Here is a 19,809-nt window from a genome sequence, read left to right on the forward strand (position 1 = left end):
AAGTTCTACATTAAGTTTCTGTAGACAAAAATGTTCTAACAAACCAGGGGATTTGTTTTTGCTTCCAGCTGTTCTATTCGAAGATGGTGAGTAGGGTACTGCGGTTTCACGAGAGATTCCTAGCTCTTTGAAATAGTTTTCTGCTTCTTTGTTACGGTATTCTGTTCTATTGTCGGATATTATTGCTTTTATCTTCATTCTGAATTTATTAGTTTTTGAAGATACATATTCTTTGAATTTATCAAAAACTTCATCTTTTGAAGAAAGAAAATATACATGAGTATACTGCAAATACAGTGCCCGCCGCTTATTAAAATCACATTCATTCTGAGGACATTTGATTTTATAAAGCGGCTGATTTTATAAACCGGCACTCATGCACTGAAAAAGAAATAAGGTTTTCAAGTATAAATACTCTAAAAAAGGAATAAATTAAGATTAGTTGCATTTTATTTTTAGTCTAGTTGTATTGTATTATTTTAGTTCAGTTGTAAAATACCGTTGATATTTTAACTTACATAAGGTACATTTTTAAAATTTCACAAGGGATTTAAAATATTGACTTACTGTTGTTTGAGTAAGAGAATTTGAAAGTAAAGATTGAGAAATCCCTAATTTAATTGCAGTATCACACTAACTACATTTAGGAAACTTGTCATACTTATTCAAAAGTTCGGATTAATCTTTCACACTCAGGTCATCACGACTTGCTAGCTAACAATTTAAACTTAATTGTAAAAATGAACTGTCAACCCCTGTAGATAGCTGAATGTGCACGAACTGATTGAAACTCAGTGGTCAGGCTGCAAGTCGAAACAGATCTGCGAAGTGGAAACAGGCAGCACCAACTAAATATATGGCTCTGAAACAGTTCTCTTGTGGCTGCTTCATTCTTCTTCTTCTTTTTTTTTTCATTCAACTCCCCAAGAAAAAAAAAAAACGTACAACCTTCGCCTTTTTTTTCGTTTTTGTTTATGTGAATTTGTTATTTTATTAGTGCTGCACTGTTTTAAATATCTTGAAAGAAAAAATGAAATCCTGGTTCTATTCAGAGAAGAATTAGCATATGCTCTCCAAAAGTTTGATTTTATAAAACGGTGAGGATGATTTTATTAAAGGATAATTCTAACATATTTTGATCTAGTAATGATTCTGTTCTTCCAGATTTGATTTTATAAAGCGGCTGATTTTATAATCCAGTGATTTTATTAGTGGCGGGCACTGTAATCATCAATAAAAGTTTAAAAATATCTTTTTCCGGCCTAATCTTTCAACTTCAAATGGTTCTACTAAATCAGTATGGATTAAATCTAAATTCAAAATCTGTACTGTCCTATAATTAGAATTCTTAGGATAAGGTTTCTCCATTAACTTAGCTTTAATGCATGTTGAACATTCTAGGTTATGTGAACAGTTTTTAATTTGTATTCCTCTTGCTAAATCATCCTTCGTTATTTTCCTTATCACTTTAAAACTTCTGTGGCCTAATCTCTGATGCCATTTTAAGATACAATTAAAGTCCGAGCAAGTAACATCTGTTTCAGATACGGTAAACGACCTTTCATCAGTTGCAATAATATCCAATTTATTTTAACTATTAGTTGATTTACTTTCCAGTATTATCTTATTATTTTTCGTAACTGTGCATTTATCATTCTTGAATTAAACAAACAAACCGTGGTCTGTACACGCTTTAAGAGAAAATGAACTGCTATCTAAATCTGGTACATACAAAAGTTTTTCTAACTTTATTCTGTTTATTTTGCTGTTAAAAGTTTTTATTTTGAAACCTGCATCACCAACCACCTTGAGATTTTAGTTTCTCGCCATTTTCAATAGTCACACTTTACTTGTTATTTTTTATCTAATTGTCCGAAAAGATTTAAATTAGAGCTCATATGTAAAGTAGCACCTAAATCAATCAAAAATTCAGTATCTTGTGCTAAATGCATTTGTTATTAACACAGATTCATTTAACTCACTGCAGTAAGTATCCCCTTTATTTATGGTCTCAGATTCCCAAGCACACTTGCTTCGTTTACTTCTGTGTTAGAATTATTTGGTTTGTCATGACGTTGAGCTCTGTGAAATCTGCCTTTGTTAGTGACAGTTTTTATTTTATAGTTTTCTTTCGGTAGAATCTTCTCTATTTAAATAATAGCATTGATCTCAAAAATGTTTATTTTATTACTATCTTACCATTTGGTAAGTTGCAAGTGTAGGTTGCATGTATTAAAACTAAAAATCAATACATTATAATCCTTGAACTCAAAAATCTTTAATTGCAATTACTAGCAGCTGAGCATTTCGACACGCTGTGTGTTGTAAACGCAACATTGTTTACAACACGTTTTTTATAGCTGGACTCACATCAGTTGATGTTACAGTTATTATTGAGGACAGTTAATACATTAAAGAAAAAAAAATGCACATTTATAAATTAGTAAAGTTGTTCTTAAAAACAACGTTAAATGAATGATTCTTATACAACATATTTGAATTTATTATTATGATATTCAAAATATTGTAACATAATTTTTCTGTTAAACAAACTTCGCCAGCTTAGCTTTCAAGCATGCCAAAGTAAGTTTGCTGTGTAATGGTGCCATCTAGTGGCCACAACCATTTCTTTTACAAATAACACAAAACTTTTTTGTAAATCTTTTACTGGTTCCTTTCAAAGCCATAGAGTCTACTTTATTATGAATTTGTTTCACTTCTACTCTATATGCGTGTATATATTCATATATTCCTTTAATAATTTCCCTTTTACATATTCTAAAGTTAATTCGTTTTCGGATTTACTTTCTATTGCAGTTATTAAATTACTGTATGAATTTAGCAAAGAACATAACAGGATCGCTATTAAAATATTTTCTTTCACTTCTTTGCCAGTGCTTCTCAATTTTTTCGATAATTCCAATACTACGGAGATATGAGTTCGAATTTTTGAGTTTTCGTAGTATTTAATAGAATATAATTTTCTAAGAAGAAATAACTTATTTGTTAAATTTACTCTCTCATGTATGGATTGCAATGTTCCAAAATTTCTTGTGCTGATTTGGAATGCACAGCATGTATTATTTGCAAATGGCTAATTGCAATAATTAGCTAATAATTGGCTAATTTAGTCACATTAAGACCCTAGCGTTTCTATCATCTTTCTACCATTTTCATCTACCTTTTTCGGTTTTGCATCACACACTACATCATCTACGCCTTTTTTAATTAAAAGTTGTTCATTTTTAAACTGTCAAATTAAATAATTGCCATCATTAAGTTTATCAATATACACAGCATCTTTTTGAGCCATTGTGACAAATTTAAAGATTTATATAAAAACAATATATATATATATACATATATATATATATACTATACGAAGTTGCATATTTTAATTATTGATTGCTGTATAAAATATAGCAATAACGTACATAAAATATACAGTTTTGTATAATAACAATACTTATAGCAAAACATTCTTCTTTAAAAAACAATATTTTCATTTTTAGACTTACACCTTTTTATATCAGCCTTTTCATCACTTATACTTTTTCAAAAAGGTAAAGTTTCAGTTTGAAACAATTACTGCTTTAAATTTACTTAATTGAAGTTAAATACTAAACATTGAAATCTTCAATCACTTCAGTCTCATAATCAAATGTTATCTTTAATAACCAGACTCAAGTGCAATGTATTTATATGTAATGAAATCTAAGACAGTTTACAATATGATGAATATATTTACAAATAATTTACATTATGAAATAAAAGATATATTGATACATAATCGCCTACCTTCGGTAGTGCGTAGAAGTTTGTTGCATTGATGGCTGATGGGAGAGAATTGCACAGTTCGTTTTCGTGACAATTAAATAATATAAAGTGCATGTATTAAATTCGCTTATGGCGACATCTGGTGAGCTGTAAAGTAGGAAAATGGAAGTAAAGTTCTATATAAAGTTTCTATAGACAAAATGTTCTAACACCTCCTACAAAAGATGATTACAAGATATCTAATTCTGTAATATTTTTGCCTCCTAAAAGCATTTTGAAATTAAAGGCAATTCTCTACTGAAACTTTCTAGTTCCAAATGAGGGCCTAACATTTTGGTTAACATTTTCCATACTGATCTACCAAAAATTGGTTGAGTAGCATTCCAAATCACAGTATTGTGCTATAATTATTGAGTCTTGTCATGATGCAGTAACTATAATTATTCATGCATGACACTGTTATTCGTTGTGGTTGCCTAGTTTTTGGTTTATGTTGTGAAACATTTATGGAACATTCATCTTTGCCTTAACATTGTATTGCAGGATATTGCAAGCTAATGTAATGGATTTGTGAATTTCGGGTATTTTTGAAGACCTTTATCTTAATTACACAATGTAATATGTCTTTTGTGAAGCTGTTGCTCAAATATCATAACAGCTACATAACTTGTAGTAAAAGGCATTGTATCAACCGCAATTTTCATAATCTCATACTTGAATGACAATGCTGAATTCTGGTTACTCTAGAGTCAATGTAACGAGAATCTGTGTGTCAAGGCCAAATAACTTTCCCTTTTCTCCACCCTTTTCCCCTTCTCGGTGTCCTGATTTCGTTGCTATGAACATTTCCCCACTTAGCATTTGCAGCGTATACAGTGGTTAAATAAAAAACGATTGCAATTGCTCTGTGCTTAAAGTTCATTCAATTGAAAATCAACGTTAATACAGTGCTACTTTTTCTTGGCAAGCCACACTGTCAGTCTTATTTGTTTTTGTAGATGGGATCTTTTCCCCGCATGTAGAATAGTCCTTTGCATTGTCCATTACGATGACACATGCACATGTGTAGCTCTTTTACTCTTTGTAGTAAATCAAGGAACCATTCTTTAAAGACTTCGCTGTTCATTTCTTTGGTAGTCAACTGCACTGTTTCACTGGAATAGTATTGTGCTAAGGGAATAGAGCCTTGATTAGCAGATTTGGAATGGGAAATAATCAACCGAGAACCTTTTCAGAATGGAATTTTTCATCCTCCTTTGCTATCAGAATGCCTAATATATTTTGGACAGGGGTGCCAATGCGCAAAAATTATTGGGGGGGGGGGGGGCAGACACCACTGGGGTCTCTCACTCCCTCCCGGTGAAGTTGGATATGGGATATTTTTTAATTTTTGTTCCTTTAAAATGCCATTTTTTCTTATTTCTGGTGTGTATAATTTACACAAACTAGCAATATGAGATGTAGCGTTTTCAAAGGAAGATAATCTAAAGAGAAGTTTAATTTTCTGGTTCATTTATACAGTTTCACTTGTCTTAAGGGACATTTTTGTAAACTATTTTTATGACTGAATTTCCACATGAAATTAGATCCCCATAAGTAGGCCTTTCCTTTAAACAAGAACTTTAGTAAAAAACACAAATATATGCACAGGGTCTTGGCCTTGATATCTGAAATCTCATAAATACCTACAAATTCCTCAAAAACATCATAATTGTCATCGATACTCATCAAGCAAAAGGAAACTTGCTCGTGTGTTGATATATCGATTGTCTTGCCAACCAAAATAGCAAAGAACTTGCATAACTTTACTTTTTGAATTACTAAATGTAGGACTGCATCCCCCATCAGTTGTATCATTTCATTTTGTACGTCATGCGACAACCATTAATATCCTTTCCGATCCATCCATGCATCAAGTCAAGAAATATCCATTCTTCTCAACTCAAAAAGTTGTTGAAAGCTTAAATTTAGGTCCTCATGGCCGCGAATTGCCAATCCTTTGCGGCAAAGATACTTCAATGAAGTAAAGATTGTTAATAGGGCAGGTCTGCTTTTGTTCATCTCAATGAGAGCATGGTCATTTAACGGAACAGCTATGCTGGGCTTTGTTAGCAATGCAAGTCTCATTGCCCCTTCTTTATAAGTGTGGGTATTTTCATGTGCACAAAATTTTTCTGGTGCTTTTTTCCAATTTGAAAATCCCTTTGTAGTGAATGTGCACTAGATTTTGGGCTAGAAGAAAGTCAACCTTTTGGCAAGGCCTCCTTACAAGTCTTTTCAAAAGAGCCTTTTCAATGTTGGAATTCTATTCCATCCATTTGAATGAATATACCCACAATGTCTGAAAGGTCCTTCCTTTACTAGCTTTTTTCTTAATAGGTGGCTCAGACGATGTGATAGGACCTGCTTCAAAATTGTTTGGGGTTGGATTACTCCCGACTTCACTGAATGCTCTCTTGATAAGGAACTTGTCCATTGGTCTCAGGCACAGCCCACAGTCAGTGTTGCACGGCTGCAGAATATGTCCAATCTGGCAATTAGGGTGGCGTGAAATTTTGCTGATTCAAAACAATGTATTCCGCGAGATTGAAAGAAAATTCAAGAAAATTTTAAAAAAATTATTTTACAAACTCGTCAAAATCGCTCTTTCTAATATTCTAAACTGTAACTTCTAACAAATTGCCAAAACATGTTTACAAAATATCATACTCAGACCATAATTTAAAAAACTGCCAATTGAACTCTTCTATTTAGATCTCTTCTTACTAGGTTTTATTTATTTATCTTTTTAAAGAGATATTGCTTTTTGAGCGCAGACAATATTTTTCACAGTCACAACGAAATATTTCCATCAGTTTTTTCTATTTAAATTTCTTCTTACTAGGTTTTTTTTTCTTTTTTGACAGGTATTGCTTTTTAAACGCAGACTATATTTTTCACAGCCGCAACAAAATATTTCTTTTTGTATGACCGCTGTCATATCCATGATCTTTTACTGCATTCTGGCTTGGTTTGGGCCGGTATTATAGTTTTATAATTAAACCTAAAGATTAAGGGCAGGAAGGTAAAAAAGGGACACCACTTGCCACTTTCTCTGAAAAAAAAGACACACCCACACAATTTATTGGGGGTTGGGGGCAACTCCATTGGGCCCCATGGAATTGGCCCTAGTGATTTTGGAGAAAGGTTAGCATTTATCCAAGTTTCATCAAGGTCATCATCATATCACTGGCCTGGAATTTTTATTCTAATCTAAGTTTCCCATAACAGTACATTCTTTTTTATTTTAATGCAGAGCAATACGGATTGATGAGGCACATTTTGTATTGGAACCAAAGCATAATTTCTGTAAGCCGTACATGAATCATTATTCAGGGAATATACATCTTTTTGGACCAAATGCTTTGTTCATAGTTTTATTCACTCTGCCAGATTTCTGGACACAGCAGATACTGGTTGATCTTTCTGAATCAAACAAGTGCACTAAACCATCCTTGGAACTATCACTTTAGATTGTTATATTGTCAATTGGTGATTCATGTTTGTCTTTACCCCTAGTAAACTTGATATTGTTTTTAATGACTTCTCTTACAAGTGCAATGACTTTTATGAAAATTGGGCATGAATTTTGATAAGAAATTTACCATTTCGAATACACCCCACCCCTGCCCCTACTGAAGGGTGACCTCCCCCCCCTCCCCATGATGCTACTGTGATTACTGTTAAGATTTACACACTCGATTCTGCACTGATTTACACTGACAGTTCATTTCTGTAAGAAAATTTTGTCTAAATAAAGGATAAAAGTGAAGCCATTAAAACAAAAAATGGTAAACAATATTGTATTCCAGTGTTACAAGGACATAAAAACTTTTTCAATGCCTAAATTTTGAGCTTTTAATGGTAAGCAGCAGTCTCTATAATTTTAGGAAGCTTGTACTTCCTTATTTGCTTTCTTTTTTCTGAATGCATACTTTAGAGAGTTTATATATTTAAAAGTTTATTTTGAGAATAAAAAAAATTGGTATATAATTTTTTTTTTGCATTTATACATTTTCTTCTTCCTGAGTTTGCACTTCGGGAGTCCTTTTTCTGATCCTCCTAGAATGGTGCTGGTCCCAATCAGCAGCACCAGCTAGCACTCTGCTCAACGGCGAAAGGCATTAGTTTCTGCTTGTTCATATTTAATTTTTACACTAGCTAAAATAAAAAAGTAGTTGGTCTCTTAAGATATAATTACACTTTAATTTACACTGTGCAATATGCAAAGTAAATACATAGTAAGTATTATACACAAAATTTAACAAAATGGTCAAATTACAAACTACATATTATGGAATATACATAACGGAACACATATGGAAAAAAAATCGTCATCTCAAAAGGGAAAGCTTGCTTAGCCGCCTGAAAGTGAGGGCAGGCTACAGGTGCATGTTGAATATGTCTCTCTGGCCTGCAGCAGTGAGATCAATTTCCTGCTCTCTGATTGGGTCTTTTTTCGGACTGATCTTTGCAAGCAGCTTGCCCTGGAAATTATACATGAAATTCCAAACAGTGCTTTACAGATTTATACTGATGGCAGCAGAGGCGATGGAGCTATCTCAGGTAGCGGAGTTTTCATCAGGCAGGGGAGCGGCAGGATTTGTGAGAGGAACCTTGACTATTGCTCAGTTTTCCGTGCTGAGCTCTTTGCTATTGAGGAGGCTTTGACGCATTGTGTAAATGTGGGAGTCTGCTCAGACTCATGGATTCTGAGCAATAGCCGTAGCTCCATTCAGCACTTGGTTGAATGGTGGAGGCATGGTAATAGAGCAGCTGTAAATATTATACAGCTTTTGGTAAAATTTCCTCATCCCCTCACATGTGGGAGTATATGGTAATGAGTCTGCAGATGTACTGGCTAAGGAGGCCAACCTTAAAGATTATACTGGTGATGGCTGTCTCTCTTTCTCTGAAATTGCCTCAAGGCTGAAAGTAGATGTCAGTTCCTTCTGGAAAAGAGCCCCTTTGCATGATTGGTATGCCTGTGATCGTCCTGGCGCAGCATTGCATGAGGCTAAGAGTAGATGTTAGCAGACAACTATTGCCAGGGTGCGTTCAGGTCATCTGCGTGCCCAACGTCATGTGGCAGGACAGAAAGTTTATCCCCTTTGCACGAAGTGCAACAACATTGAGGCTTCTCCAACACATATTTTAATGTGCATAGGATGTGATAGGAGTCAAATATATTCCAATCCTGGTGCAGTATTTGGGTGTCTGCGAGATTTCGGGTTAGTGGACCTGGTTTAGATGCTGTTGTCTGCCAGATGAGATAAGCCACATATACATATTATGAAATTTATTAATCTGCCGTAAGTAGTTGTGCGACAAGGGGGGTTTTGAGGTCAAACTCTTCCTCAGAGCCCTTGGTTTTAATATATATTGCTTTCTTTGCATTATATCTAATGCATTTGCAATAGGTTTTAGAATGTCCAGATAATCGACACAATTGTCAGGTTTACAGACATGAACTAAACAAAAATATCTTTATCAATGTCATCTTTGTGATCCTGACAGACTTGTGCAAGCATTTCTTCATTATCAAGAAATGGCTTTGTGGAATTGAACATGATATTATTTCACACATGTTTAGGTACTACTAACATTTTCCCCCTAATGTCTTTATACCAAACATGTGTCAAGTGAGTAGTATATTTGAAATATCTATTGATTTTTATAATGGCAGCATTTACATTGGTAATCCTTAAATCTTTTGCTAAAAGACTTAAAATGTGTGCAGAACAGCCATAATTAATGTCCAGCATCGATGTCACTATCACTTATTGATACTTGTTCCCCCCTTTTTTTTGTACATTCACAGCATTGTCTGTGACAAAACTATGAACATTAGTGTTAAATTTAATTTTGCGTTCCAAAATGCATTGTTTTACTATAGTATTTAAAATAATCAGATCCATAAGTTTGTCCAGATGCATCAGTAGATATCAGATACATATCAACTGAGATATATCGATGAACCCTGCTGTCAACAGAGAAGAATCTCAGTTGACTCAAGTGGGTCAAATATCAGCTCTGTGGGATTGCATAGTGCCATCTGAAGGATTGCATGCACACACAGTCAATGCCAACATATTCATTCATATTTCAACCAAGTGGCATTAGTTTGGCAAACTATTGAAACTACCAGTGCTCTTGCTTTTAAAACTGACACTCCCTAATGGATTTTTAAGAAGATAAGAATATTTACTGAGTACTTGTTCTTCATCTGTTAATTCTCCATGGCACCAGTGTTTTTTTCTTTTAATTACTTTTGTTCTTCGAACTTCTTCTGCATTACTTTTGGAATCAGGTTCCTTACTTTGGGTTTTTGTTATGGAATGCAGATGTGACTAAATTATGATGTTTTGCAGGTTCCCTAATAGTTCTGCTTAAGATTACATCTTTAACAGCTATCCCAGTAATTTCCCCGGACAGATTTCAGAAATCAGCTTTATGCTGGTATCAATGACCCTAGGTTTTCCAAAACTAGAAACCAAATAATCTGTTTCATAGTTTTAAATAGTATTTCAAGAACCGAAAGAGAAATTTTTGTTGTAAGAAATGTGAAAAGCTACATGAAATTTATCAAACACAATTAAATAGAAAGAAACATATCCATTTACCTATCTACAAAGGGTTTAAAGACGCTAATTGCAATTACTACTGATGCTCAAATATGCCTTAAGTTAATTAAAATTACTGATCTACACACTGGCCCATCTAAAGTTAGCCTTTTGGTAAAGGAGATCAAATACCATAGTGGGACTTCAATTTGACATTAAAGCAAGGACTTATGTACAAGGTGTTATGTACAATGTTATTGTCAAAAAAAACAATGATTATGTGTCTAGATAGATACACTATTATCTGAAAAAGCAAACGTGAGTAGCAAGCAAACAGTGGCATCAGTAGAAATCCTCTCAAGTTTTTATTTTTAATTTTTTAATATGATTCTTTAATAACCAATATTTAATTAATTGGTAGCGAAGAAACACTTTACGTTTATTATTATACTTTGTAGAGACTCTAGATTTGTTACTTTTGTATTAATTTATTTACTTCACTAAATACTGAGAAACATGAATACTGTATAACTTATTAGGTAGCGTACAACTCACAGCTACTCAATCTTAGAACGTAAGCGCAATAAAATATTCTTATCTGTGGCTAGATTCACTCACTATAACATTAGAAACTAAACTTAGAAGAGCTTGACTAACGTAAATTAAGTGATAACATATAGAGAGGAGTTAAGGTTTAAATGGAGTTACAACATATTTATTAGTGTTCAAGAAGCGATACTAAACTATCTTAAAAATAACGTCTTTATAATAGTGATTTTGTGCTATGTGATTTTGTGAACATGGTGGGGACTGTTTGATTTTTGAAAAAATTTTTCCTCTATACATTTGTTCTGATAAGAAAAATATCAGCACTACAGCACTGGCACTCTGTCCAGAATTTTAATTATTTTGAATTGAGAAATTGTTGAACTCTTTTGACTTTGTTATATTTTGTCGTTACAAAAATTATTTCCTTAATAGTTTGCCATAAGATACTTTCAAGATATTTAGATTTTATTATTAAAGCACATTTATGTCATATTATATGCAAGACTTAATGCACCTGGAGGTTTTTGGGTCACTGTTTCACCTTTGAAAAATATTTTAAGATGTGTTTTACCTCATACTAAGGGAGGATGAAAAAACAATGGACATCTTGCATATTTATTGCTTAATTTCTTAGTTAAAAGTTAATTTTAATCATAGAATTCTGGTGGGGGGAGGGGGTGGGCTTAAAAAAAACTGGAGAGTATTACGAGAGATTGACATTATTTTTAAGTTTAAAAGAAAAAAAGTCTTTTTGTTGTTACTTATGGAATGTAGTATTTTTTTTCCCATTCCAGATGAAGAGTTTCTGATATTGGTGGATAAATATGAAAGGAAAGCAACTGCATGTGAAAGGTGGGGAACTTCTCTTGATGAATGGCTTAAGAGTGTTTTCACCAAGTGGGGTGTAATTTGCGCAACATACTGTATTCCTGTGCTATTGATAGGCTTGGCACTTTGCATTGTGTTTTCGTTGGGTCTGTTTTTCTTCACCGTCACTACTGATCCTGTAGAACTGTGGTCTGCACCTAGTAGTCATGCAAGAGAAGAAAAGCAGTACTTTGATGAACATTTTGGGTGAGGTATTTTACAGTATCACTCTTATTGTTTTTTTTTTCCTTCAAATTAATTGATATGCTGTAATTATGGGGTTGTTTACATGCATCTGTTTAGATAAAGTTACCGTAACTTGCGTATGCAGGACCTGGAACCCTTATTGTATTGGGGGGTGGGGGGGGGGGGAGAAGTGAGGAACGCTTAGAGTGTTTTGTCAATAAAAACTGAATTATATTTGGCTAAAAAGCTTTTTGGCCATTTTTAAGCAAAAAGCTATATTCAATTAAAAAAAAAAAAAAAAAAAAAAAAAACCACATTTACGTTTTATCCGGAATAATCTCAGATTAGCCTGAAAATTCTTCCTGATTAAAATTCTATACTATTCCAGTGATGTAGAAACAAGCACCTTTGGCTTCCTTGTACAATGAAAGGAAAGTATTGGCTTCACCAAGAATGTATCACTCAAATTTCCACATAAATTTCCCTTTTAATTGCTTTTAAATTTTTTTTGAGTTTATTGATGATGTCTCTATGTATATATGTGCATTGCAGTGATCTCTCACTTATACATGACCAAAGGGGACAACAAAATTTTTGTGCACAAGTGAGATTTGCACATAAGTGAAAAACCCGAAAATAAGCTTAAATGTGAAAAGTTAACCTTAGTTATACTAATAGCACACAATTAATATTAATGAATAAATATGTATATAATTTCTGTTTGGTATTGTAATTCAATAATGTAAAAATTCAAAGTTGTTATATATGCATAGCTGCCAACTTGTACAATTTAGCTGTACATTGTAAAATTTTCAAGACTTTTTGCACGATTGTACGGTTTTATGGCAGATTTGTACGATGTATATGAAAACTGCGCATTTCTTTATCGGATAACAGCATGGTGAACATTTTAATTTGTAAGAACTTACAGAAATACTATTGTTTAGAACAAATTTTTTATAGACAATTTTTGAAAGCTGCGAAGTCAGCAACTTTTCAAAGTTTAAGTTCAAAGAAATAAAAGTTTATATATTTCCTTTTTTTTAAATTTATTTATTTATTTTTGCTTATAGAAGCACAGATCAAGTAAAGGTAAGGATTTGAAAAGATTATAAAATTTTAAATTTTAGTACTTTGCTTTATAACATTCAAAAAAGCGTAGAAATATAACCACCGTGTACATTGTAAGATTTTTAAGCTTGCATGTTGGCAGCTATCAGTGGTGTAACTGACTGATTATTTTGTGTGTGGGGGGGGGGGGGGGTCATCAAAACTTTTTTTAGTCTGATTTTTCCTGTAATGTCTACATTTCAGCATAGTTTACTTCGTTTAGCTCGTTAATTTGTTAAACTTAATAAGAAAAGTTAGAAATTAAGTTTAAGTATGTTTCTAATTTATTTCAATCTTTCATTCCCGGTTGATGCCATCATATTAATTAATTTTTTGGCACACCAAAGCCTGCTTCTGATGGCATACACATTCGTATATTCCTCTTTTAAAACAGATTTTTTTAATTCTTACCACTTAATAGAAGCCTTGTTAGTTTCATCTTTTTAAAATTGCTTCCTATAATTTCATTCAGCAAAATTATGCCAAAACAAAAGTATATTTTTTATTACAGTTTAAATAAAATTACTAGTATGATTTCATTTTGTACAATTTAAAAATACATAAAAATATTTTATTTAAACTATTTTTGACTCAATTTTAAACTTAAGGCTTTTATGTTTCCTCAAGTATGATGATTCGAACTGGTATCAACAGATACAGTTCAATTAGACTTGATGAATGTAAATGCTCAATTTTTCTTGAAATTTACATTCTCCTGAAATTCGTATTGGTTATTTTCTATTATAATCTGCGACTTTAAAAAAAGTTATTTTATCAACATGTCAATAAAGAAATTTGGTTTTTAACAATTGATAAAAAATTTATTTTGTGATGAATGGTAGTTTGTCATCAGACATTGAATAAGAAGAATACAATGAAGGCACTGCTGAAAATATTACAGAACAATTTATCCAAAAATAATGCAAAGAGGATATTAATAGAACTAAACACATTTTATAAATTGAAAACATTAAATGCCACTGAATTAGAGTATGAAGATTTTCATGAAATAGCACTTGTTTTGCATAAGCCGTGAGAAAAGATTGTTTACTATCATCAATAAATGATTATTTACTTACCATAGTTGGCAAATATCTGTCCTTGTAGTGTAGGGTAGTCTGGCCATTTAACAAAAACTTAGGCAAAATGAAATTATCAGAAATAGATAGTATCAGTAAAAAATTACATTTGTTACATGGCCTTAAAATTTTTTTATTGATATGTATATATAAAAAAAAATAAAAGGTATTCGGTTTTGCTTTAGATTTTTTTTTTGAGGGCTTAAATGAAAAGTGTATAGCAGTCTATAAAATGAAAGCGTCTAACTAGTGAACATATACAAACTTTTCTTGTCATTTCCTTTTTGGTACTGTACAGAAGGATGTGACTGTTGCCAATTCATGAAAACAATTTAAAAGTCATACACTGTAAAAACGATTTAGAAACGTTCCTGGAAAATCTCAGGCAGCTGATGTGCCCAAATTCAACCAATAACATATCTTACAAAAACCGGGAACGTTTTCCGATAAAAGTCAGTAACCTTTCTGAAATATTGTGAAATCTCCCCTGTTAAGGCCAGTAGTGAATCCTCTAGAAAAATGAAACAAGTTTAATGTATTTGATTAGAACCTTCCTAATTTACCAAGAAAGCTCCAGAAGCGTTGGAGCAACCATGGTCAAAGCTACATGAAAATTACAAGCAAGAACCAATCATATTCGTTGCCTGCGATTCCTGCCTCGTAAAGGTGCAGCTATCCAGTGACTTATTTGCTTCCATTGGGAGTTTAGTCAGTCTGACTTGATAAACATGCTCAGTCAATTTTTAAACTGGTAGCAAAAAATTTTTCGCACCAGTGAAAAGTCTGCATTTGTGCATCTTTTTGTAATTCAAAAAACTTTTCAGCGAAAATACTTGATTTTGCGGGAAAATTGGTTAAAACCTCTGAAATCCCCAAACATTCCAAAGAATTAACCTTTAACGTTTTGGAATTTTTTTACAGAGTAATTTAGAAAACATTAAACTTTTGACTCAAGCGGGTGTGTTAATTAAATAGTCAGATTATTCTGTTTTAATCATTTATTGTACTGCATCAACTCCCAATGATTCTAAAGGGCATCCTTATACAAATGATGTCATTTGGAATCACATTAATTTTAACAAACGATATTAAAATATACATTTTTCTCTTTTGGACTCGCATCTTCGGTTAAAAACGAGAACATTTCACAAATTTCAAAATGAATAATTAATTCTTGGGATTGAAATGGAAAACAGTTATAAATTTTCTTCCATAAATAAATTTCATTACAAAATATCTCTGAAGTTATAGACTTAATACTATTCGGCCACTTCTCAAAAATAACTTGAGCCGTGCTTCTTATCTTTTCCTCTTGCAGTGCTATTTTTCTAGATGGTATTATGTTTTGAATATTACATAAAATGTCTTTATGTTTTATAAATCTACTATTTAACTGCACTAAAGAAAAAATCAAGAAATGGGATAAAAGTAGATACTCTAAAATAGTCTTCAGGACTATTGACTTCAATATTTGAGCGATGTGTTTGCCTGTTCCCTATTCGCGGAATTTGTATCGCATTTTCACCAATTTTTTCCTTCAATTTCAGCGCCTCTTTAAACAATTCGTGAAAAATTTCAGTTGAACTTTCACGCATGGATTGCAATTCTTCAATTATTGCCTCAGTCATTTTAATGGCAGACGCTAAGTCAATATTTACTTTCTGCAAATATTCAGAAAGATTATGCGTCAACGGAAATATTTTATTCAGCACAACAAGTGCAACAACAAAATTCCCACTTTTCAATGCTTGTTGAAACATGAAAGCTTTTTGCGAGGATTCTGATTCGAAGCTTTCTTGAATATCGTCAAACGCATAAAACATTGGCACGAAAAATTCTTTGAAAACAATTAAAGATTGAAGGCGTTCGACCCAACGCGTGTCGCACAACTTTTTCAGTCGTTGTTTCTTGATCTCGCATTCTAATTTTTCAATCATGTTTTTCAAAATTGTTTTGCGCTTTTGAGATGATCTGAAAAATGTTATAATTTCTTTTACAGTTCCAATAGCATTACGAATGCCAGGAATAGAGCAAGCATCATTGATTGCCAAATTCAATGAATGCTGGCGCAATGAACATACAAAGCCTCCGGGTGAATTTGTTCTATTCGAGCAGCGCATCCTTGGAACTGACCGCTCATTGCTGATGCCCCGTCATACCCTTAACCCCTTAAGAAATTTAGGTTTAAACCTAATTTCTTGCATTCGGTTATTAAAGTGCTTGATAGTCCTTCGCCTGTTGTATCATACACAGGAACAGACTGCAAAAAATCTTCTTTTACAATCATTCCTTTATCCGTTTTTTTCACATAGCGAGCACATAGGGAAAATTGTTTAATCCATTGGGATGTCGCATGTTTCATCTGCTAAGATGGCAAAGCATTCAGCGGCATTTACTTCATCAATTAATTTGACCTTAATAATGTTTCCACATGTCTCAATAAATTCGTTCTGTATCTTTGGGCTTAGGTATTTGGTTTTTCCATGTGAAATTAGATGTTCTTTCAAAGGAATATCCTCGGCATCCACTCGAACGCGTAAGATTGACCTGAAGTTTCCATCATTTTCTGTGGGCATTTGCAATGTTATGGCACCCGAATCCCGATGACCCCGAGAAGAAATTTCTTGCCTTCCAAGAAAAATTATAGAATTAACTATGGAAGTTAATACTCTTCTATTTTTCTCTATATTCTTCTGCTTCACAGTGTCCAACTGGAGATCAATTGGCATTATTTTCTTTTCATGTGTGAACACGAAATTCTGACCAGAAACACAAGCCTTCTTATGGAAGTCTAGTTCCTAATGATAGCGATATTGCTCTTTGGCATCTTTCCACCTGCTAAAAGGGGTTGCAACAAGGGATTTGGCTAGCATATGGCTTCCTTTCCCAACTTCTGATTTGCAGAAAAAGAAACAGAACTGACATCCAACTTTTTTGAATATATCAGCCAGGGAAACTCTAGCAGCCATTTCCTTTGAAATTTTAAATTACATTTACCGCTAGTTGGGAATTTGTGTAGCTCATCTGGTAATCACCTATTTCTTAACACATAGTAAATATCATCATCACTATATTTCTTCCCAAAGTAATGTCATTTTTATCCAATATAGGGGTTTCTGGTTCATTTTTATCGAATATGTTGCTAGGGGTTTCTGGTTCATTTTTATCTAATATGTCACTAGAGGTTTCTGGTTCAGGTTCTACGCATGAAGATGTTTCAGCTTTGGTGACAGTTTGGAGAGGGACTGAAAGTACATTAAAACACCGAAATTAGTAATGAATCACAATTTGACTTATTTTAATCGTTACTTAAAGGTTAAAACAGACTAACTCAGGAGGCTTTGCTAAGTAAAGGAGATTACTCTGGAGAAAGTGATAGCAGAGGTCAGAGGCAGCAGATCTTAAACAACACAATGCAGTGGTCAACGGGATACAATTTTATCAGAAATGTCTACCACAATATTGTGTACTACATGAACACAATTCATGATGCTTCTTAAATTTCCCCCAGTTGACGTCTGTGTTCATGTGTTTTTACCTTCCCATGGCACCAAAATCTTATTCAGTTACATTTTCTTTACAAACAAAGTCATGAATAAGGCTTTGTTTCTGTTTTCGGGAACTGTCAATGAAACTTTTCAAGTTTATCTAGGTGCGAAAAAGTTCTTTCGCTTCCGAAATTCAGTTGAAAATAATCCCATAGAGTTTCCAATACTTTAAAGTCTGTTGTGTGAGTTGGGGGATCTTTTGTTATATCTCCTTTATTGTCTTCCACATCTTTGTCTTTGTTGTCACCAATTCCCGCTGCAATATCTCTGATATTCTGCATTTCAGTTGCAATTAAGGTTTTGTCAACATCCTAGAATTCAGAGGAAGTACACAAACCCAATCCGCCAGATACAGCATTCCAATCACGTTCGCTTACATCAGCTTCGATTTGTGTTTCTTTATTGTCTTCGTATTCCTTTTCTTCTGGGAGCAAAAATCCTGGCTTCTTAAAACAGTTTTTGACACAAGTGCCAGTAATGTTTTCCCATGACGAGACAATCTTCTTCAAATCATCTTTCACTGAATGTTTCATTTCTATAGCAGCAACAAGACACCGGATTAAGGTTTTTCTGTCATGCACTTCCATGCAACGAATGATGCTCAGTCCATAGTTTGAAGTTTGCTTGTGTAATTGGCAGGAAAAAACATAACCTTTGTATAGTTGAGAGATGAGGATCTTTTGGGTGTCCTGGGCATTGATCCATAAAGAGGACAACTTTTTGTTTCTCTTTTTCCATTTTACTGTCAAATTTGTGCAGGGATTCCCAAAAATTCCCCAAAATCATCCATGACACCCTTCTGCGGAAATGGCAACCAAAATGGATTTCCGAGTTAATGAAAAATTTTAATACTGCAACTTTGATAAAAATTCCTAAACTTATCTTATTTAATTTATCAAATTTCATAGAAAATGGACTATAGTACTGCCGAGAGGGAGTTACGTATGCTCCCTAGGGTATTACATTTTTACATAAAATGCATTTATATTTTATTCTTGTCTTTTGATGTAAATTTTCTTTTTAACACATATAAATTAAAATTTATTTCTGACAATTGTAAGAGCTTCATGTTTGCATAAAATGTTTACAAAGATAATAAACAAATTACAGAGCTTATCAGATTTTTTTACATTTGCACTTATTGCACTTGCACTGTCCCTTGAAATCATATCCCTAATCTCCAGAAAGACATGCATTTCTGGCACATTCTGGATGTAATATTACTAAATCTAGAACATCGTCAGAAAACAAAAATTCTTGGCAAACTGTGAACTGATTTCCTATATAACACTAAATATTTTCCTTGTTTTGCTTCCAAGAGATAAAACGCCTCCTTTTGAATTCCTAATATCATTGCTAATAAATTTTGTGGATCACTTCTTGCTTTGTCAACTTCTGCTACTCTTAGTTTCACTGTGTCACCAACATTACTAGAAGAAAATTTAAAGATTTAAAGCTTTCAACATCTTTTTTGCCTTCAATTCTTATTATTTTTTAGCACTCATTCGATGTTTTCGTACTTGCTCTTGCCTGCTTAAAATATCTGTCTGGATAACATGGACTGCTCCTTCGTCTTCCTTCTAAGTCACAAAACTAGTTGCTGGAGGAGAGTTATTTATCAATAGGTCATTATTTTTCCCACTAGAATCGTCTTCTGTTTCCCCATTATTGTTGTTTGAAAGGTTATTAATTCTGCCAATTCAAGTCTGAAGTTCTTCTGTTCTAAAATTTTCAAAATTAAGTGCTTTATTTTGAATATGTAGCATAGCACACTTAAATTAAAAAACACTTTTAAACAATTAACATACTTAATTTTATTTCAGTCTTTGTACAAACCAGGAGAGCGCCTGCTTTTACTGTTGCACCAACATTCAAAAGTTTTTTACGTCTGGTCCTTCTATAGTAACAAAAATCAAATTACTTAAGTTTTTTGTTGTTATCTTGTTTCTGAGAGCTGTCTTGGTAAGGTTTTGTTTGCTAAAACCCCTTTCAACATTTGTTGTACTCATTGGACAAGTAAGGCCAATAGTTGCAACTTCCAGAATATTCTTAAACCCTCCACATTCCCCGTATTTCTCTTTTGCCATGACC

At 33.1% G+C, this 19,809-nt stretch overlaps 1 protein-coding gene across 1 annotated transcript in view; it reads left to right on the forward strand.

Annotated features, from left to right (window-relative positions):
* The window catches only part of LOC129229258 (NPC intracellular cholesterol transporter 1-like), a 117,421-nt gene that overhangs the window by 37,082 nt on the left and 60,530 nt on the right, over nt 1–19,809 (forward strand). The window contains exon 6 of the mRNA XM_054863528.1: nt 11,723–12,002. Within this exon, the coding sequence (XP_054719503.1) occupies nt 11,723–12,002 (280 nt within the window). The remainder of the gene's footprint in view (nt 1–11,722; nt 12,003–19,809) is intronic.

This window comes from Uloborus diversus, chromosome 9 (assembly GCF_026930045.1).
Source record: "Uloborus diversus isolate 005 chromosome 9, Udiv.v.3.1, whole genome shotgun sequence".
NCBI classification, from domain to species: Eukaryota; Metazoa; Arthropoda; class Arachnida; order Araneae; family Uloboridae; genus Uloborus; species Uloborus diversus.